This window comes from Lipophrys pholis, assembly GCF_963383615.2.
Source record: "Lipophrys pholis genome assembly, chromosome: 3".
NCBI classification, from domain to species: Eukaryota; Metazoa; Chordata; class Actinopteri; order Blenniiformes; family Blenniidae; genus Lipophrys; species Lipophrys pholis.
This window is the reverse complement of record NC_137627.1, coordinates 34,864,191-34,886,343: the sequence shown is the minus strand read 5'-3', so window position 1 is coordinate 34,886,343 and position 22,153 is coordinate 34,864,191. Positions and strand designations below refer to the sequence as shown.

General features: G+C 42.0%; 1 protein-coding gene across 3 annotated transcripts; it reads left to right on the top strand.

The window, feature by feature from the left end:
* The first annotated feature begins 203 nt into the window (after positions 1 to 203).
* Positions 204 to 21,360, top strand: tada2a (transcriptional adaptor 2A). Of its 3 annotated transcripts, XM_080459353.1 has the most exons (16): positions 213 to 348; positions 749 to 855; positions 1,712 to 1,771; positions 1,852 to 1,943; positions 3,612 to 3,769; positions 5,759 to 5,847; positions 6,113 to 6,185; positions 6,291 to 6,354; positions 12,332 to 12,375; positions 15,837 to 15,947; positions 16,627 to 16,698; positions 17,705 to 17,837; positions 18,198 to 18,241; positions 18,569 to 18,648; positions 20,099 to 20,153; positions 20,419 to 20,428. In XM_080459353.1, the coding sequence occupies exons 1-15, from the start codon at positions 324 to 326 to the stop codon at positions 20,120 to 20,122; spliced, it is 1,176 nt and encodes a 391-aa protein (XP_080315479.1). In that variant the 5' UTR covers positions 213 to 323; the 3' UTR covers positions 20,123 to 20,153; positions 20,419 to 20,428. The 3 variants fall into 3 exon arrangements, with proteins under 3 accessions (XP_080315478.1, XP_080315480.1, XP_080315479.1); XM_080459352.1 differs by lacking the exon at positions 20,099 to 20,153 and having other exon boundaries at positions 204 to 348; positions 20,419 to 21,360; XM_080459354.1 differs by lacking the exon at positions 20,099 to 20,153 and having other exon boundaries at positions 205 to 640; positions 20,419 to 21,354.
* The last annotated feature ends 793 nt before the right edge of the window (positions 21,361 to 22,153 follow it).

The window sequence follows — 22,153 nt, the reverse complement described above, 5'->3', positions numbered from 1 at the left end:
AACTGTAAGAATTTTTTGTTTTTTTAAAGACAGATTAGCAGAAATAGTTAATATATTATACAAATGGAAAATAAAACAATTGTGACATAACACCAAGATGGATATAACATCAAATGCAGAAATAAGACAAATCGACGCTAAATGACAATAAAAAGTAGGATTGTACCAAAAAGAAAAGGCGTCCAATGCCTCATCGACTGTTCTGAGTTCGACTGGCTTTGGCTGCGATCATCAGGTTTACTTGCGAACTTCGAAAAACAGATCGACCAAAACATCGGTTCTGGTTTTAGTTTTTCTCTAGAAAACATCATAAACATCATAAAATGGACCGCCTGGCGTCTTTTACCAGTAGGTTCTAATCCTAATTCTTGGTTAAATGTGGCTGCTGCAGCTTTTAAGTTCACTCTTTAGCCATTTCTCCCAGTTTCTGCGGTTAGCTGCGTTAGCCGCAGTGAGCTAGCTCCGCGTTAGCATGTAGCGGAAGCTTTTCTCCAACGTTTCTTGATTTGTTTTTGTGTAAAGTCTCACTTGTGTCTGGATAGTTTTTTCACGCTAAAAGCAAAGTGAGATAGTAAATTGTTGATAGTGCTGGCTTATGTGTGAGCATCATATCATTTAGAGCTCATTCAAGAAGCCCCCTGTGAGTTTAAACTTTAAATTAAAGTCACTGTTTAATCGGCCTGTGTTGGTCTTTGTTTGGATTATCATGGAGGAGTTGATATCTCACAGGCCGTGTATCTCTTTGCAGATGACCCATTTGATAAACCTCCATGCAGAGGTTGCTCCTCTTACCTGACTGAGCCCTACATCAAGTGTGCAGAGTGTGGACCTTCTCCTTTCCTGCTTTGTCTGCAGGTCAGTGTTTCACTTAAATCTCTTCACAAACTGTTTTTTTTATGTGGTACATGAAGACAAGTTACCAAAGTAATTTGACTCAGATCGCAGCTGAAAAACAAACAGCTGAACAGAACAACAGCAAGACACAATAGAGCATGGATCCAAGATTCAATACATTTATTTGTCCTAGATACATGGATATTTACACTGTACAATAAGAAACTTACTCTGAAGTAACACAGTATGTACAGATAAATGATTATGAAATAAGAAGAAAATAGAAAAAGATAAGGCACAATATAAAGACAGCAGCAAGATCATCCTGTATGACCATGTAAAGTTAAGGACAAAATAATAGACAAGGATGAGAAATTACATCTGATGTGCAAAATGAAACGTTGCACATTCTTCTCATCAGTCCATCTTCATTACCTCTTTATCCAGTTAAGGGTTGTGGGGCGCTGGAGCCAATCCCAGCTAACTGTGGGTGAGGGCACGGTACATCGTGGACACGTTGACAGTCCATCACAGGAGAAACACACGCACACTCACATCTAGAGGCAATTTTAGGATCACCAATTAACCTCGCATGCATGTTTTTTGGCTGTGGGAGGAAACCGTAGTACCCAGAGGAAACCCACACAATCACGGGAGACACACAATCAGAATCAGTACTTTATTAATCCCTACGGGAAATTCTTTAATCACACCTGCAGGCAAATCAGAATCAACATTCAACCCAACAAACCTTAAAACCCTGTTGCTAAAGTCACGTAACTGAAAAACAAGGAGAACACGAAGAGATTCTGTTGGCCCTGATCAATACTATCGCTCTACTGCTGATCAAGTTCAATTCACGTTTCTTTTCTTTCAGTGTTTTACTCGAGGATTCGAGTACAAGAAGCATCAGAGTGATCACAAATATGAAATAATGGTAAGTAAATGAAACTGCCTTCATGTCAGCGATGTTCCTCCAACGTTATTCATCCTCACTGTTCACCTCCTCACACACAGACGTCGGACTTTCCCGTCCTGGAGCCGGGGTGGACGGCCCAGGAGGAGATGGCTCTGCTGGAGGCGGTCATGGACTGTGGCTTTGGCAACTGGTGAGTGCTGCATCACTTTGTTTTGAAGCTGTGGATGAACAGAGACCTGTACTGCAGAGTGGGCTTAATGTACGCGGGATATCTCTCCTTTTTCTGGATTGACAAACCCTGACATCCTTTGATATACATTAACAAGAAACAGGTTATCAACTCGATAATTCAACCCAGGGTTTTCTCATCTTGAAAGTCAGGAAGGAACGCTGCCAGACAAATCAATTACTTGTTGATGCGTAACTTCATGGGATTATAAAATATATACGGACAGCACTGTTATCACTCAATTTCACTTTATTGCAGCACAGATGTTTCGGGCAGAGCTTCATCAGTGCTCTTCTTTCACTTTATATTTCCAATGTTTTTCCCCACACTTTGTCCCTCCCACGATCTCTGTAACGTTTGAAAACGTCATTTTAGTCCAGACGTTGAGTTTCAGAGCCTCCAGGCGGAAACTATGATCGGTGACACAAACTTCAACTATTGCTGTTTGCTCTCAAGTTAAATAATCATTTGTGTTAAAGGCTGGAATTTCACACTCATCACTTAAAAATGCTCCTTAGATATCTTTTTTTTACCTTTATTAATTTAGAAATTTAAGACTTTAGTTTTCTTCACTGAACAAAAGTATTAAACACAAGTGTAATTAATTTGTATTCCTGCTTTTATTTTACCTATTCTGTTTTATTTTGATAAGAACGTCAGGTGATTGAATAAAAACCTTTTAGCATATTGTTTTACATCCAAATGAGTGTTTGTGCATCTTTAAGAAGTTTAAAGTGAAAATATTTAAGTTTATTTTGAAATGATCAGGTTCTGGAGTTCCATTTACAAACCTTTCGTTACCATGACGATGGAGGTTTTTATGATTTTATGTGTTCAATGCTTGACAGAGGTCAATTGACTGTTTACAAATTGTTTTTGTGTTCATTGAAACTTGTATTTACACGAAGCTCTGTGTTCATGTTCACCTGAATGTAAGTACACAACAAAACTTAATATATCAGTGATTGAACGGGACCAAACACTGGAGTAGTAGAGAGCACACTCACCTCATGGTGACATTTCCCCTGATTCATGTTGGCTTCTGGGGAGATTTCTCTTCAACCAGCCCAAAAAAACATTCATCTCATTCTAACATTCTAAATTGGATGAATGAAAACTCGTGTACTTCCCAGTTACTCCTGGGAATAAACTTTCCCCCACATTTTTCACGTCGATGTCAGAAGTATAATTTCGGAGTTCTCAACACCTATAAAACTCTGATTACATTACTTCAAGACTTCAGTCCAATGAATTAGTTGTCTTCGACTAAAAAACACTGTCGTGAGTTCAACACAACACAAATATTATCCAGAAACAATATCAAACCTTCCTATAGTATTCTAGGACACTAACCCAAGCTAAAGCACCTTTTTCATTCAAATGATTTGATTATTGATGAATAATTAATAGACAGCTACTTCAATAATGTATTAATCTTTTGACTTCATTATCGTGAATAATTTCCAGCATTCCTGCGTTGCGTCTGAAGATTTGGAAAACACTACTTCGCCAGTCTTTGTCATCATTATAAAGAACAAATAACCAAATTAGCCTTTGAGAAAATAGTCAACAGATTAACTGATAATGAACCTAAGTTTTGCTTTTCATTGGTTGATTTGTCTTCCTCAGGCAGGACGTGGCCTATCAGATGCGCAGTAAAACCAAAGAGGAGTGTGAGAGCCACTACATGAAGAACTTCATCAATAACCCGCTCTTCTCCTCCACGTTACTCAGCCTGCGCAAAACTAAAGACTATCGCTATGCAGAGGGAGCAATCCCTTTTAAACGTAAGTACCTTGATTTATTTATTTTTTCTCACTACAGACCAAACAACCCGTTTCTTATCAATACAGACATTGCAGCAGTCGCGGCTCAGGTGGAGGAGGTCGGTAGTTTAATCTTCTCTATGTCCTTGACCAAACTTTCAATGGTGTGCTCTTCACATAGCGTCCGTCAGCATTGGTGTGGATGATTCTGCAACTCGGACGTCCTCAAAGATGTGTTTGTGTGTCTGTCTTATTAATTTAGCTTGAAGTCAGGGGGTGCAGGAAAAGTGTGTGTTGATGCAAAAATATCCATAATCCTTCTCAAGTACAAACTGAATCTAAAGTAGCCAACCTGTTGGGAAAATGTAGGGCTTCATATCGGAATTTTAAAATAAACCTTCAAATGCATAAGTAAGTACAGGTATTGGCTGTAAAGTGAGGAGTTCATCCAGAGGAGACTGGGGCCGCAGCAGATGTTTGGTTTCTTTGCTCAAGGTATGTTTACACTATGTTCACGGCAGCCCCGTTTCAGGCCACCGTGAACCAAACGGGATGGGCGTGAGACAACGCAGGGGGACGGGATGGGCAAACGTAACAGGTTGCGATTGCCGTGCCACATTTTTAAACTGTAAAATAATTTGCCGCGGCGTCCACGGTGAGATGAGAGACCCTGTAGCTCATAGAAAAATGGGATGACGGTCATTGGCGGCAGGTAACTGGCCGTAATAGAACTTGGAGGCGGTCCGTTGTGGGACGGGAGGCTTGCAGGAAGTGATGTAGTGCGCGTTCCATCGCGGTTGTTTCATGGTCGCTTCGCGTTTTATCACGTTGCGCCGCACTTCGTCACGGTTCTCACGGCCCCGTTTCATCACGTTCAATCGCGGGTTGCCACGGCGCACACGGTCTGGGAGGAAGCCGACTCCGAGCCCGGAGGGGAGCTTCATTGGAGTCGGAGCAATCAACAACTGAAGACCTTCTACAAGCTCTGCCATCCAATAAGAAATCCAGAGGTATGCATGCACCCAGCAAAAGTCTCAGGATACAATGATTGCCTTCACTTTTGGTGACTCTTTGAGGCATAAACGTGCTTTCAGAATGGTCCGGCGTCCACATTTCATCCGTAGAAAGCCTTGACAGAACGTGAAAAACGTGCCACGCCTTCCTCAGAATTCTTCAAAATCCCACGGCGCACTACGTTTCGGGGAAACGGGGCTGCTGGAGACATAGCGTAAACATACCTTCACCAAATTGCTTCTTTAACTCGATGTGGACTATCCGGGGAAAAAGATGGAAGGATGTAGATATCTGAACATGGATACTAAGATGATGTATTGCATTCTGTCCTAAACCTACCTTTGCTAAAGTAATATGAGGAACAAGATATCAACAAAAGTTTGAATTCTTACATATTAATGTAAATCTTCTAAACTTGGTCGAACTGATGCTGTTTCAGATGGGAAGGGTTTCCACACTGAATATTGATTTCTCTTCTGTTATTTCACTTTCCATTGTGTAGAATAACAAAAACAAACTATCAGCACCTTCGTTTTTAAGCATATATTAGTCATTTTTGCACAATATTTTAACTTGGGCAACAAATTTCTAACTTTTTGTTAAAAAAAAACCCTCAATATAATAAAAGAAGACACAGAAACACAGTCGGATTAATTAAACCGACCAGCAAAACACATTTTGTTCATTTATGTACGGTACATGATAAAAAAGAAATGCGCTTTGTATGCAATATATTGAGAAGCCAACCTCTGAATGTGCTTTCCATAAAGTTTAGCAAATGAAACTCTTCAAGCTTGAGGTCTGACAGTTGGTCTCCATCTGCCGCCGGGTTTGAGCTCATGACGCACTTTTCACTGTTACAAGGTTCACTTGCCAACTTAAAATTTGTGTCACAAATGTCGGTGTCAATTTTTCAAAAGTGAATCTCATGTGGTGAAAAGAGGCGTTTTGTGGCTTTTCCTCATTTTTATTGTGCAAACTGTTCTGATGGTGCAGCCAGCGACGACCCCCCTCGGCCCACTTTCGACTCGGTGCTGTCTCGAGACATGGCTGGATACATGCCCGCCAGAGCAGACTTCATGGAGGTGAGCGATACACTGGTGTGCGTGCATGCGTGCGTGCCAGCGTGCCAGCATCGCCTGTCGACGCAAATAAATCAGCAGGGTCGCCACGAGAGGGCTGGATATTGCCTGTTATTGAAATAGTGACTCATGACTTTGTTGCTCTCTCACGGCGAGTGATTCATCTCACCGTTTGCTTCGCCTCATGAATTGTTCATCGTCCACTGGAGACGTTTGAACTTCGATCCAGTGGAAAGATTGTGAAAATCATTTTCCCCCGTTTACGCAGGAGTTTGACAACTATGCAGAATGGGACCTGAAAGACATCGACTTTGTGGACGATGACTCAGACATCCTGCATGGTGGGTGCATTTATTAGAGATTACATTTATATTAAACACAAATGACAGTGTGAGATTTAACTGCAATGCCTCGCCCTTATGTGTCATACCTGTTCTTCTTTCCAGCACTGAAGCTCGCTGTTGTTGATATTTATCATTCAAGATTAAAAGAGAGACAAAGACGGAAGAAGTAAGTCCCTTTTATTTTTTTCTCTTCTTTCATTCCTGACATGATGAAGGTGTATTAGTCACGTTGCAACGCCGCCACTCTGTCAGCAGATGGCCCCGTAAGCATCTGTATTGACCTCCAGGAACCTTCAATTCCCTCCGATGCTTCTTTATGCTTTCAGCTTGAATAATTGCATCTCGGAGCGAATTAAAATCTACAAGCCAAACACTTTCAAAGCCCATTTGTACCTTCTTAATATTAATACATGCAGTATGCAAAAGTATTCATAAGTTCCAATCTAAAGTTTCATTATTTTGTTAAAGACGTGCGTCTCGGGAGGCTCGGTTTGTCACAGTCAGCAGCGTGGTTATTATTGAATATTTTAGCCTTTTTTTTCCTCCAGGCTCTCGTGACAAACCGCGCGCAGTCGTTCAGGTGCAACTTTCACGCTGTGAAAACCCTGAATATTTTTGGAAATGGGGGTAAATGTGTCTGTGCCCAGGTGAATAGCCTGCATGCAGAACTGCTGCCCAGGTTTAGGCTGACAAAGCGAGCAGCAGAGTTAAATCGTCTTTCCTGTTTTATCTTGAGAGTATGTGTGTCCAGTTGAAACCAGTACATGATAAATAAAAGAATCATTCTGAGTTTATCACCATAATTTAACATGTCAATTGATGAAGAAACTAACTGCTGCTTAACCTCAGGCTTATGAGCTGCAGTTTCTCTGCTTCAGCACAAATCACTCTGTATGTGGTGAATGTGTCACTGTGAAGCTCCACAGGAAGCTTGATGATGAGCCTGAGTCTCAGGCAATGACCCTTATACTCCTGAATATATCCACTTCCTTCAACCAGTGTCCCACAAAGAATAGGGATGGGTACCTTTCACATTGGAATCGATACCGGTACTCAACAGTGCCAATTTTGACGTGTAGATTTTGCTTCTTAACAGTAATATAGTTCCTTTTCTCCTTGATATTAGTGCTAATGCATCCTATATCTTTTCTTGTGTTGTTAAAAATTTGTTAAGGTATTAGCTTCTTTTCAATGGTGATGGTTTTCACTTGCACCTGTACCTGTACCTGTACCTGTACCTGTACCTGTACCTGACTCCCCTCACTCCAAACCTCACTACATGTACTTGTTTATTCCCCCTGGAGTTTCACATTGCTTCTATCTGCATCCTAAACTGAGCAGCTGTAGACTCTGAACTCTGAAATAGTTTCTCTTCTCCTCATTAGTTTTTAATAGAATATTAGATCTTGTTTGTTCTCTGCAGGTCTCCTATAGCTCAGTCCTACACTTTAGAATGTGACAGTCACACATAGTTAAACTGGTGATGGAACAAGCATGATTGTCAATACTTCTATCAAAATCAACATTTTCACAGCAAAGAATATTTTGTTCTTCAATGAAAAGCATGAATGATGTGCAGTTATCTAAACATGTGTCAACATTTTGGTAATGAACCATTAGATCGATCAGAGGATAGAATTAGTCCCACCTGTGTGGATTCTGCAGATTCCTCAGCATCCTGGAAAGAAAATTCGTCCAAATTCCTCCTCTCTACTTCAGTATTTGAACTCATCAGGATGAGTCAGAGAATTACGACCCAATCAGAGGCCGCCTTTCAAAACGTATAGACCACATGGTATCAATTGACCAATCATGTTGCTCGTTACTGGGCGCAATACAAACCGGAAGTCACATGCGAGTTGTGAACTCGAGCCGATAATTTGCTATATTTTGGTGAAAAAATATGAATTTAGGCAAAATTAGATGAAGTAGTGACGGCCATTATACAAATATTTTAGAGGCGTTGAGCAACACGTCCACTTTTCTTTCAGCCGTTTCGTCCAAAAATTTACCGTCCAAATGACGGTTGGACGGCTCGCTGCCTAAATCTATGCTTGGCGTCACAAATAGTGTCGCGTGCGTGCAATGCTGTGTTCAAGTCTGGCTCGGAAAATTGGCCACTCTTCCACTCCCTCAGTCACAAGGTTGCGTTTAGGTACTGAAACATGGTATCGTTTGATTTTACCTGAATCGGTACTCTGGAGTACCGAAGGAATTCGGTCGGTTGCGAATTCGGTACCCGTCCCTAGGTAACATCATCAGGCCGTTACACGGTGAGACTGATGAGTGGATGATGAACGTACACAAAATTGTATTATAATCCATGTGGTTAAACGTCAACAAATCATAATGTGTACATTACAGGCGCATACTTACAACTTCTTTGTGATGAGTTTATTTTTTTGTGATTCTTCTTTAAGAAGAGTTTTTCAAATTGTGTTTCATAAAAGTACTGTGTTCACTTCGTATGTGTCTACAGTTTCAGTAGTAACCGTTAATACTACAGAAAGTGGTCCTGAAAATACACGTTAGTTCAGTTGTTGACTCAGGAAAGTGTCTGTAATGAACTCTGCCTTCCATTCTGTTGCCTTCAACTCAAAGTAAAAGAGGATTGATGGATGAATTTATCTTGTAGAGCGTTTAATGTTTGACATGAACGTAAAAGACAGAAAGAATGAAGGTTCAAGTCAGTGCACCTAATAAATTGGTTTGCGGTTTGACTTGTTTTATAATGTAACTGACGGTTCCAGGAATGATGGATGTTTTCCTGCGTCGTGCGATGAGTTTATTTCTGTTTGCTTTCACTCTCTTTGCGGAAGGAAGTCAGTTTCCAGACTCTCCTCGTCCTCCAGCCTGCTCTGTCTTGGACAGATGCTGGTAACCCGCGCTGCACTACATCCGTCACTAAATCAACTCTAACGAGTTTGTGCTCCCCGAGCCGGCAGTGAATGGCATGTCTGGCTGGACAGGCATGTGTGTTTCCCTGTCAAGAATCCCTGCAGCCTTTTTTTATCCCAGCTCACTCGTGGCCTGTCAGAGAGACTTCAGCATCACACCGTGAGCTCTACCCCTGAACCTCGGAGGAAACTTCTTTCACTGTATTTGATGATCGGAGTCCAAAACTAGAAACCCACTCCAGTTCAGATAAACCGTCTTTGACAGGTTGTAGGTTTGGCTCAGGTGCTAGACGACTCATCCTGTCACTGCAGCGATGTTTTGATGTGCAGTGTGTTTGTCCTTGTGTTGACGGGACTTCGGGAAAGCTACTGAATGTTGTATTTGCTTCCAGTGAAGATCCAGTGAGCGTGCTGAGGTGGTGAATTCGTGCTACAGGAGTAAAGGAAGATTCAATGTCACATCTATTGGTTGTCTAATTTAGATTTCCCAAAGTAATGGAAAACTTTAAAAAAGATGCACTCTTGAATCGATGGCACACCTAATTTTGAAAACTGCTTGTTTATTTTGGTGAGAGTGGGCGTGACCACCAATGTTTGGCTTTACTTTAATATTTTGGCAAATCAGAGATTGGAAGAAGTGTTTCATGTACAATTTTAATGCAGTTGCTGGGTGTTAGACGATTTTTCTAAACTTTTCCCCTTTATGTACCCATTTGGAATTATATTTTAGTACCCCACTGGCCTGTAAAGAAGTACAAAAAAACCTTTGCGAAACTATTATCAAGTAGCTTTTTAATGGTTCTGGTGTGTTTTAATGTGTCATACTGACAAGTTTTAATCATTGTGTAGAAATCATTTTAATTCTTACTCTGTTTGTCTGGGACGTTTTACAGCAGGTCATTTCTCATTGTACTCCGACATTTAAACAAATACTGAATCGGAAAAGTTTTTTGTTGCTCTTACATTTCCATGAATGCAGATACATTACTGTTTTATTTTGTAATCTCGGAGTCACGTATCACTGATAATTTTCCAATTCTCTCGAAGCAGACATAACCACTCCTCCCTCTGCTGTACTCCCAACGAGACCGTGAGAAACTCACTGTTAAGACGTCCTGAAAATACGCCCGGCTGTCAGTTTATTGACTGCACCTTCCTAACATTAATCCTGTCTAATAAAACAGCCGTGCAATAAATCCTCGCAAAGGTTAGGAGACTCAAAATAGTTTTAAAGAGCTTTGATTCTGCTGCAGATCCCAGAGGAAGGTGTATTTTGTGCTCCCGTTGAGCTGCATTTCATTACACAGAAGTGTTTCCGCCATTAACTGACCTGCGTTAAAGTGCAGTGGTCGTAATAATAATAAAACAACACGCCTGTCGGTATGATGCAAGAGCTCTAAAATGTGGGGTTTAAGGGGGGACTGGGGAGTTGTACCCCTCCTCCTCAGAGGAACAGATAAATAACCCTCCTATGTGCTATTTGTGGGTTTCCTCTAAAAGTGCTCAAGGGAAGTCCGTCCATCGGTCTTCTGTCCAGTTTTCTACACCTCAGAGCTGCAGTGAATCCCAGCCGACAGCAGGTGAAGGCAGTGTGCAGCTCGTCTTTCCATCACAGCCAAACACGCAGAGACAGAAACTCATTACCAACAATTTAAAGTCTCCAATTAACCTCAACGGCATGTTTCCTTTCTTCTTCTTTTTTAAAGTGCGGGTGGAAACCAGAGTACAAGGAGAAAACCCCAGCACACACTCGGGGAGAATATAAAAGCCTCACTGTCCACACTGGACTCAAACCAGGGATCCTGTTGGGGAGCTAAAGTGTTTAGCACAGCATCGTTCTCCCCTCGCTCTCGGCCAGTGGTTCAAATTCAGTGAATTAAAATAAGGCACAGTTTGAACCTGAGATCGACGAATGAAGTATTACTGTATACTTACAAAAGTTCACTGGTAAATAACCTTTTCTTATGGATGAAGAGAAGAAAAGATCCACATTTATGTTCAATTAGTGGTATTCAAATTAAAACCAATACTTATCACTTTGGTCATTTTAGTATTTTAGTGACACTTACCTGTGTTGTCATCCACACATTAGAAATAAAAGTCATTTTGAGAGATGTCTTGGTGTCAGGAGAATTTCCTCGTAAAAACCTCGGGGAGACAGAAAACACAGGAATCAGACTGAGAGCAATTTAAAAAGTTTAAGACTATTTTATTACATTATTCTTGCAAGAAGAGACAGTGTCACAGTACAACCTTTGCATGATTGTCCAGGAGTTTGTCTATGAAGTTGGACAGCGCCTTCTTAAAGGCTGAATTGTTTTAAGAAAGATCCACGCGCTTCCTGCACTGGAGACATCGAAGGTTACAAAAAGCAGCACAGAGTGCTGACACAGGCCATCCTTGAAACTCAGACTGTGAAGTTGTACATCATTCTTTATGAGACAAAAACAAGAGTTCTCGAACACTTTGTCCACGGTGTTAAAGTTCGGTGTGAAATGCCAGTTATCAGAATTGTGTCTGTTTGTTGTCCTGCCATGTAATTAACACCCTGTAGCCTTTGTTTCGATGACTCAGCTGGTATCCACACATTAACCACTTCACTGGGAACACTGGCAGATCTCGTCTGGTTCAGAACAACAGCTCAACTATAATCAAATTAATAAAATTATACTACTAATTCAACAGTACCGGTGGCTTTATAAAAGTTTATTTATGCTAAAACTTCCGTACATTTGATGTTTTTTTTACACCTAAACCAAATTTAAAAAATTTTTTGTTCATAATCATTTTCACGTACGAAAGTCGAAGCCACAGTATTTGTAAACGATCAGTATTTCCTACAAATAAATGTTTTTCCTACTTTTTCAACCAGAGAGCAGAATAATCCTAATTGCAGTTTGAAAATAACCAGAGTTCACGTCTCAGTGATATGCAGTTTGTTTGAGGTGAAGCTGTATAGTTATTGTTGAGCTTATAATTAACAGTGTTGATGAATTTTAGAGACACAATATTAGAAAATCCTCAGTGTAACATACTGAGAGTAAATTATCCCAACTTATTCATAAAGAATGACCACACGTGCTCTATGTGCCAGTAGAGTCGGTGTGGATGCACACACAACCTTTATTTACTTACACCTCCACCTTTTATTGTGATGTTTCCTCTTGCACTCTACAGTTTGTTAAATACATTGAAGAAGCTGGTGTAATGAAACTATATTTCTGAATAAGTGTCTGTGTCTTTCAGGATCATCCGGGACCATGGATTGATCAACCTCAGGAAATTTCAACGTGAGTCCTCTCCTGAAACCTCTCGGACGGCTTTCACAGCCCGTCTGAAGCTTGGCTGCATCTTCTTATACGGATTCATGCAAACAACTGCAGCATAATAACCCGTGTTGACCGCCGTGCCCCCTCGGGTCGCCGCCGCATGGCGACTGCCGGAGCCCGGGTTTACGGTTGAGGCTGAGGGGGTTAGATGGTTGTTCGGGAGTGGGTGAAAGTCTCCGTGTGATGAGCGCTGCTTTTTATCGATCCACCTGTCACAGGTTGGATTTCAGCGTACGCCGACTCTCCTGGGTGCTTCCATTTAGGACTGCTATAAATAGATTTGTCCAATTAAAGCGCCTCTTTTTGACGCGGTGAGGCCTCCCAGCACGTCGTTACGGCTCCACCTGTTGCTCCGTGGTTGAGGACTCCTCGCGTTTTATTCACATGCTGCGATTTGCGGAGAAACCACAGGAGAGGCTGCTCAAGTTTTCCTGCTTTTACTCTTTTTGAATTTAAAAAAAGGAAATCGACAAACAATTTTTATCAAAGCAGACAGGACAAATTGGAGCTATACAACAATCTACAGTTCAAATCACTGTCACGGGTAGTTTATGACAATGTGGGGCAGATCTAACCTGGTAGGTGGGGGGCAGAGAGTTAGTATTATTAGTAAGCATTCAGCCTGATTGTGTGAATTTAGTTCTGGAGAGTTTGCGACGTTGTTCTAGTCAGACTTGGTGGTGCGTTTTGTTTGTTCTAGCTGTTGACGCAGCTTTAGAGTTCATCCTGAAACAGAAATAATTCAGCAAGAGGAGGGTGAGGTAGACCGGGAGGAGGGGGGCTCATCCCTCCACACCCCACCTGGCAAATCGCACCCTGTTTATTTATATATCCTCCTGCCCCCTTTAAACCCCCCCGCCCCCCATCTCTCCGGTCTTCCATGACAAAAAGGAACTCAGAGTAGCTGTAGAGCTGCAGACCAGTTGTCATGGAGACTGTGTGTGTGTGTGTGTGTGTGTGTGTGTGTGTGTGTGTGTGTGTGTGTGTGTGTGTGTGTGTGTGTGTGTGTGTGTGTGTGTGTGTGTGTGTGTGTGTGTGTGTGTGTGTGTGTGTGTGTGTGTGTGTGTGTGTGTGTGTGTGTGTGTGTGTGTGTGTGTGTGTGTGTGTGTGTGTGTGTGTGTGTGTGTGTGTGTGTGTGTGTGTGCGAGCTCTCGGCATCACGTCTGAGTGGCTGCTGCAGACAGGCTGACCAGTGTTGTCGTTCGAGGGCCGTCGTCCGTCATGTTTTTGTCACGTTAAACGATTCAAATGATTCCGACCGGCGTCGTGTTGCCGTGAAACCACACAAACATCCGGTGTCTCCACGGCGATCCAAATCATCACCGGTGTGTGTGTTCAGCCCGAGATGGCAGCTGCTAATTAGAGCTCACATGCTGGAGTCTTGACGGTGGAAGTGGACACACACACACACACACACACACACACACACACACACACACACACACACACACACACACACACACACACACACACACACACAGAGAGAGCAGCATCCCTCCCCGGCTTTAACCCTCGTCTGTTACTCGGCAACAGGGCCGATGCCTTCAGACGGAGCACAACAAGCTCTGGAGTGTGTATTTGCTGGCGGAGTGAGCCGAGTGTGGCGAACGCACATCAGTGGAGCGTTACTGTGACAAATCCCAAGGACAGGGAGGTTTCTTGATGCTTGATCTGATTTTATTGAGCTTAACATGTTTCAGTCTGTTGTACTTTCAACCATCTCAGCTGTATGTTGAACACATGCAGTAAAACAAATAACAAAACCGTTGTTGACTCCTCACATTCAACAGTTTTTTTTCTGACTATTTAGTAACTGGCATTCATTTGAGAAAATGTATTGTTTTCTTGCAGAAATGCCAAAAGTGAGCCTTTTCTTTTTCCCATGGGTGGAATTACAGGACTTTTCTTCAGTGTCCATGACATTAAACTAAGTATCTTCTATTTTTGAAGCAGTAGGAGCGTGTTGACTTAAGCTGTAGCATATTATAACGGACATTTTTTATCAAGTGGAAGATGAGGAAATAATCTGCAGGTCAGTTTTCCAGGATGAATTAGACTGCATCCACAGATCCATGCATCCAACAGTATAAGTAGAGAATGAGATTAAACAAATAGAAAGATAAAATATGATAACTTCAGTAGTCGCAATGTTAATTTTTATGCTTTCAGAACAAACTTGACATGGTTTATCAATTTGTCAGCATTAAAAAGACAAATAAAATGAAATGCCGCAAAATGCTGCCGTTTATGGGAAACAAGTCAGTCCTCAAAACAACAAGCCACACAGTCATCACCCAGAGAAGCACCAAATTAATGAAGTGATGCCTGCCAAGCCAATATTATTCATAATTAACCTGTGATAATATAGGATTACTGCAGAGTCAGCAATTGATATTTCTCATGCAGATGCAGAGATGTCATTGTGTTAAGTGGCGTTAAACACACCGCATTCACAGATCGCTCTTCCTACATGGTAATAATTGTAAATGGAGTTCACTCATATAACACTTATCCACTTATTAACCAATATAGACAAAGTTCCTGAATGTAGTTGATCGCCCCCCCCCACACCCCCCCCCCCACCCCCACCCCCACCCCCACCACCTTTTATCATTCTGGCCGCTTATAAAAATCAGGACACCTCCTAAAACTGCATGAAGCACATGAGTGTTTGCGAATCATACCAGAATCCTCACAAATTTATCATTTGCGACATCAACATGCAGCGTGTATTCCTACCCTGCTGATTCAAAATAACAGAATTTTAAACATGGAAAAAGTGATTTATTCACACAAAATAGTAAAATCAACCAATTCAAAGGCTTTTATATAACTGAGAGCATTGCTTATTTAGTGATGATAACCTCATTGGAAACATTGCAGAATTCAGAAGCACCAAGACGGAATGACAAACTGATCCACCTCTGAAAGGCTGGAAAGGTGGGGAGGTAAAAAAAAACAAAAAAAGCACAGTGAGAAAGAGCAAATCACGTTTTTAATCACCTATTGCACGTTCGTCTAATATCATGCAGATCTTAATGCATGTTTTAGTCTTAAATTAACATTGTATTCAGAGCTTTTGAGAAACCTGTTCAGAGTGTGCAGAGCATCGTGTGCAGCGCCGGCGGGAGTGGAGGTTTTAGTGGAATCGGTGGTTTGGATGAAGATGAGACATTCAAACTGATGATGTTTAGTAGCTGCAGGATACAGACCCTCCCCTCGCTGCAGTCTCAGGAGATCATATCATATCGGTGCACCCGCATTGTGGCTGGATAATAAAGATTAGATATATTTACATGCCTGTGAGATGCTTATCAGCGGCTGTTGGATGATTTTCTCCCCCAAATCACTAGAAATCCGCCTCTCACTGTGAAGGAATCTTGTTTTTCTGTGCTCACTCGTCTCTGTCGTCCCTCCATCAGTGCTGGAGCGATGCTACCCGAAGGAGGTGCAGGAGCTGTACGATGTCATGAGACGATTCGCCCGAGTGGTCGGACCGACCGAACACGACAAATTCATCGAAAGTCACGCACGTTAGTATTTGTGCACCACAAACCAGCACAGACCATTCATTTCTGGCCTTCGACCATCTTTTAAAGCGTGTGGAAAATTAACTTGGACTCACGCTTTCAGGTTTGTTTTTGTTTAGTTTTTCTCTGTGGGCATGAGTGCACAAACAGCACAAATTAAATTTGTGTAGTTTGGGTTTTAGCTTCTTTTGAGAAAATGTGACTGCAGCGATGCCACCTCATTTCCAAACCATTTTTCTCTCATTTGAGCCATAAACTTGTAATTTGCTTTTTCACACTCGGTTTTTGTGCCAAACCATTTACTTGCACTGTTGCCGAGCAACCAGCAGACCCACCAAGAAGTTGTTCACTTTGAAGAAATAGTCAAGCACATAAACCCACAAGAAATATCGAGAGTTAACGGAATCATCTCTGCTTTGCGCCGGTGACGGCTACATTTTTGTTTCCTCTGTTTCTAGTCTTGACGCTGAGCTTCATTTGTTGTTTTGCATGAAAGCAGGAACAAGTCACACGTTGCAGTGTTCGCCCCCAGCGTGGCCCCACCTTGTTCTGAGTTTGAACTTCTTATGTGGTGACATAAAAAAGCTCCTTCATGTTGCCGGATGAAGAGTTGCGCTGCAGCTGTGCGAGTTCCGGTGCCTCCGATTTGCATTTAACTGCCGTGGCCTTTTCTTCCTTGCAGTGGAGTTTGAGCTGAGGAGAGAGATCCGCAGGCTGCAGGAGTACAGGAAAGCGGGGATCAAGTCTTTCTGCAGTCAGTCAAGTTTGACCTTTTTCCCCCTTTTGTCGGATAAAACTTAGTTTTAAAGTTTCTTGCATCAATCAGGAAAATGTCTTCCAGTTCTTTTTTAGACTGAGCGCAACAACTGATTATAAAATATAGGATTTGATGAAATGTGGCTCCAGCTGTTTAAACTAATAGTTCTTTCTCAGTTATTCTGAACATTTTGATTTCTCTGCACATAGAACAACAAAAAAGCTGCAAGTTTCAAAACAGGTTAAGAGAAGTTCAGAGAACATCAGTCACTTCTTCTGCTAAAAGGGTTTTGGAGAGAATCAGTGAATTTCATAGGAAGAGTTGAGGAGTCTGTGGTTTTAGGAATCTCTGGAACCTTCTTCCAGTACCCTGCTCACAATCAGGATACGTGGATTACGGTAGATTCTGACTAAGCACTGGCCTTCAGGCGATACGTGAATAATAATCAAACATATTATACATATAATAGTCTGCACATTTGGGACATAGTAAAGAGTCCTGGTCCGTGTTTCGGAATGTTTTATAGGTAATTTGCAGGCCGTTCCAGTCTTCTGTATGTGAGTTCTCTCAGCAGTTCCAGACAAGCATTTTTGGCTCAATATTGATCATTTTGACCTTCGTCTCATCATCTAAAATTAAGCCTTTTTGGTAACATGACTCCTATGCCTGTAACCTAAATTTCAAGCTTTAATAGAACAACAGTTTATTATTGAAATACCTAAAAGGCTGCGTGTGAAGTTTGTAGAGAACATTGGTAAATTGTGGTGTTGTGTAGAGCGAATGGCCTGCGCTCGCTGTACTCAAGGGAAAATGTAATGAATGTTTTGGTTAGTTATAGAATCTGCCAGTGGATTACATGTGAGGCATTCACAGGCTGCCTGTAACGTCGAATAGTGCTGGGATTGTTCAGAAGGTGGGAAGTTGTGGGTTTGAGGACTTTCAGTGTCTTTGGTGCATTTTTACGCTATGGGTCTTTGTGAGCGCTCCCGTGTGCCTCCATCAGGTGCGAAGGTGTACGAGCGGGTGAAGCGGATGCGTGAGGACGAGCGGAGGAAGAGGACCATGCTGTGCGACGTGCTGCAGTACATCCAGGACGGTCGGGCCTGTCAGCAGTGGCTCAGCAAGCAGGCGGCCATGTGAGGCTCCACTGTTGGCTTCCATGTTCAAGACGAGCTGGCGGAAACGTCGACCTCCGTCATCACACGGGGCACCAGTCGTGCCGAGATGAACGGAGCAGACGCTTGTATTACTGTGCATCCCACTTCCACCCCAGACTCTACTATTTTTAGTAAATATGTGGGGGGGTTGGTTTTTTTGGGGGGTGTTATCCAAGTTCTTCTAATTATTCTACTTGGAAAAAATATATAAATTCGATGACTCATCCTGTTTGGATGGCCATCATGGAGTGAGCACAGTGAACAGAGGAGCTGTGTGGAAGTGGGGTGTGTGTACGAACAGGGTTGTGGAGATAATAACACTTTTCTTTGTGCATACAGAGACGCTGGCATCACCCCTGCTGTCACAACCATCACAGTTTCAGGTATGAAGCTTCCCTCCACCCTCCCCGCTGAGCTCCGACCTCTCCGTGCCGTCGATGCAGCTCAGACACATTAATGCAGACGCTCCTCCATAAATACACTCGGGCCCTACATGCATATTTATCTCTCGTGATTTTCCCTTTCAAATTAGCTGCCGTTCTCTCACCTCCGGAGCACAAATGGGACCCGCGCTCTCTCTGCTTATTCAATTTGTACCCGTAAATATTTGCTCGCCCGTCTATTCCGAGCGAAGGAATGAACTGCGTGTTGTGAAGCTGCTATTATGTCGTCTAAACGCTGCGGTTCCTCGTTTGCCTTGTGCTCCACAGCAACAGGTAGGCGGAGCGCTCCTCCTCTCAACCTGACCGGACTGCCGGGGACCGAGAAGCTCAACGAGCGCGAGAAAGAGGTACGAGAGCCGTGAGTTTTAGACGGACCATGACTGAAGCCGCCTGAGCAGCAGTGGAGTTCATGACAATCAGCATGTGATTGAATACTTCAAATAAAAGTCCATCCCATGTCTGTCTCAAGCCGGCTGTCTTAAAGGTCCCATATTATGCGAGAGTCACTTTCTAACAGTCGCATGTGAGCTGAATGTTGTTGTGAAAACAAAAACGGTGTAATATAGTGCATTTATTCATGTGCACATGGTTGTTTTCATTCTGTAGTCTGTCAACAGCCCAGAAAGCAGAAAGCAGACAGAAGACAGATTTCTTTTTTTGGATTAGAATATTAAAAGTGTGAAGAGCAGGAGTGCCCACACTTTTTTTCAAGTTTGTGAACTACTTTTGGAAAGAGTGGGGCATTAATGATCCACCCTTATTTATTTATATACTTAGTTATTTATTTTCTTAATTATTTATTTTTCACTAATTTTGAAAAACAAGAACAAATCAGACGGGTTGAAAAACTAGATTTAAAAAGCCATTTACTAGTTTCTTATGAAAAAAAAACAGGCAAACTGCAGTCAACTACACCCCTCTTGATTATGCAGGAGCTACAAATATCTGCAGGACCTGCTGCATGTTTTTAATACGTTTTTATTACTGGCAGCACCAACCATCAGAAGCTGTGCAACCGTTACCATGGAAACAGCTCAACAGGCGATCAGAAGCACCACACTTTGAACGAACGAATGAATCTTTATTTCAAACATGCAAATAGAAAAAAAAAGAAACATCTGATGAATAAAACAACAACAAAGAAACAATCCAGCTGATCAATCCACTGCATGAACCACTGGACAATCTGAGGAGCAGCTTCAGCCACTGTCTCCTCCAGCCTCGCCGTCGTTCCTTCCTCGTGACATCACACTCTATAATCTCTACTTCCTCACAATAATCTCTTTCTTCCACACTGCAAAATCTGCACTAACCATTTCTATATGTGATGTGTTCATACTTTTATCTGCACATGCAGTGTTTGGTTTTAACTTCTTTCTTTAACTTTGTATGTATTCAAGATAAAAAAAAAAGTAAATGAAGATGTAACATAAAATCACACCTGTTTCAATTTATAGTCAACTTAATAGAAATCATATTACCTATACTTCAACATACAACTCATCAGTAAAGATAAAGATAAATCTTAACGCCAGAATCACAGATAAATTAAACTGATATCATAGACATTCACTAAATTCTGACTCTCAAGTCGTCTTATAGAACAAACACTTGTTCTTACGGTTTTAACTTCTTAAAATATTTTGATATTATTACTACCTGTAGTTTCTATTGTGCGTTTATCATATATTTGTTATATTTGCATCCATCCATCCATTTGTCTTGTATGTTTACCAAAAATTTCAAACCTTTGAATTCAGTCATTAATGTTCCTTGGCGTCTTTCACCTTCTGTCAGGAGGAATTAGTTCCATCAGGATGACTGAGCGGACTCTCTGTGTCTCACTCTCAATGTGAGCAGGACACAGTGACGTTTTAAATGTCTGTCCAGATGTTGGTGCTGCTGCAGCTGTGCAGATCAGCTCAGTTCTTGTGTCGGACGAACCGCCGGAGCCTTTAGCGGCGTCCGTCTCTCTGTCCTCATCAATGTGTCTTTTTCTCCTATTTGTAGCCTTGAGGTCATTAATCCTGCACATAAACACAGTGCGCTGTCGCGCCGTGTTTGGTGGGAGAACGTTTCAGACGTGGCAGTAAATGTTGTGTTTGTTTTGTGTGTAGCTGTGCCAGGTGGTGCGCTTGGTGCCGGGCGCCTACCTGGAGTACAAGCAGGCGCTGCTGAACGAGTGCCGGCGGCAGGGCGGCCTGCGTCTGGCTCAGGCCCGGGCGCTCATCAAGATCGACGTCAACAAGACGCGGAAAATCTACGACTTCCTCATCAAAGAGGGTCACATCACCAAGGCCTAGGAGCTCCGGGCGGCGGTCAGGAGAGACTTTTAGTTTGATATAGTCGACATTGTCTGTGTTTTCTAAAGTGCTGTAACGTCCGTAAGATCATGTCGTGTTATTCTGAATGAAATTGTTTGAATTGTTTGTATAACTCTCTTATCAGGTGGACAGAAACTCATATTAATAAGAGGAAGTATTTATTTCTCAAGCCGTGATGCTTTAAAAAAATGAAATAATGTCTAGTCAGCGTTTTTTCATGGTCTTCAGTTTAACTCAACATGTCCTGTAGTTTTTCTGTAATTATTGTAAAATTAAAGATATTGTGGGAAATAAAAACACAAACGGTGTGGGAGTGGGGGCTTTCACTGGAGTTTCTGCAGCTCTGATGACTGTAACGCTTAAACGTAGTTTATCTGTTTTTACACTTTGCTGTAATATTCATTGAGACATCCTGCAAACACAAAACAAGCTCCGCTCTGATGACTCCATGACGGCCAGTGAGTTAAGCTGTTAACTCACATTATTCTGGACGAGCCTTCATTTCCCCATATTTCAATCAAAGCTGAAGTATTTATATAGATAAATGAAAATCAACACAATAGTAACACTTCTCCAATCAATACTCCTTTGTACTCGTGGTTTAGCTCCAACGGATAAAACGGCACGAAAAAATTATTCTTTTTAACTCAAAGCCCATTTTTGTCAGCAGCTTATGAAAATGTAAGTTTGTGGATCAGAACTGGAGAATTAAAGCTTCGTCAAGTAGTTTCAGTCAAGCTGTTGTACTAAAACCTGATTTTGTAGAGAATACTTTCATAGTACAGGACAGGATGATGCACTTGAATTACTTTCAACACCTTTAATTTGTCCTAAACTCTTGTTTAGTTTATACATTTTGAGTGATTTTAGAGTCTGGAGGTTCCTGTTGAGCTGTCGGTTCTAAAGATGCAGACCGTCTCTGTCTTTCTCTGTATGAGGCGAGGGCGCAGCGGTGTTTGGTGGGTGGCGGCGGGCCGCCGGCCTCAGACTGGCTTATCAGAGCAAAGGGCCTGATTACAGCAGATTCCAGCTTTCATGAGAACGGCGAGCTGAAATACTGAAATGCATCTGGATTCGGGAGGATGCGGCGTCAAGCCGAAGCTCCAGCAGCTTTTCTCAGATGAGTCTTTAAAAAAAAAAAAAGAAATCCCCCTCTGTGATCTGCTGCTCATGATGATTCACTAACAAGGAGGCATCGCTGAGCTCAGCTCCAGTCCAACTCAATACATTTAAAACACTTAAATTAAGATTCTTTTCCATCTTCATATTTTGCAGTGCTTCAGGTTTGAAACGCAGCAGAAAGATTAGACGAGGATTTTGGCTTTGTTTGGTTTGAGCACATGAACAAATGTCGACCCGATTTCTGGATTTAAAAGAAATTCTCAGAGTTGGTGGGAGAAACTTTTTCAAACGTGGATCTGTTTGCAATTTGTCAAGAGTGTTTTGCGGTAAAGACTTTCAGGATCAACATACAAGATAGTTAAATATATTCAATTTATGACAACAGTATCTGAAGGATCTTTTAAAG

Bases quoted from the DNA above. Each gene is read 5' to 3' on its own strand.
- tada2a (XM_080459352.1), top strand. From the start codon at position 324: ATGGACCGCCTGGCGTCTTTTACCA. The intron at 5,848-6,112 runs GTGAGCGATACA...CCGTTTACGCAG, and splicing joins CCAGAGCAGACTTCATGGAG to GAGTTTGACAACTATGCAGA. The intron at 15,948-16,626 runs GTTAGTATTTGT...TCTTCCTTGCAG, and splicing joins ATTCATCGAAAGTCACGCAC to TGGAGTTTGAGCTGAGGAGA.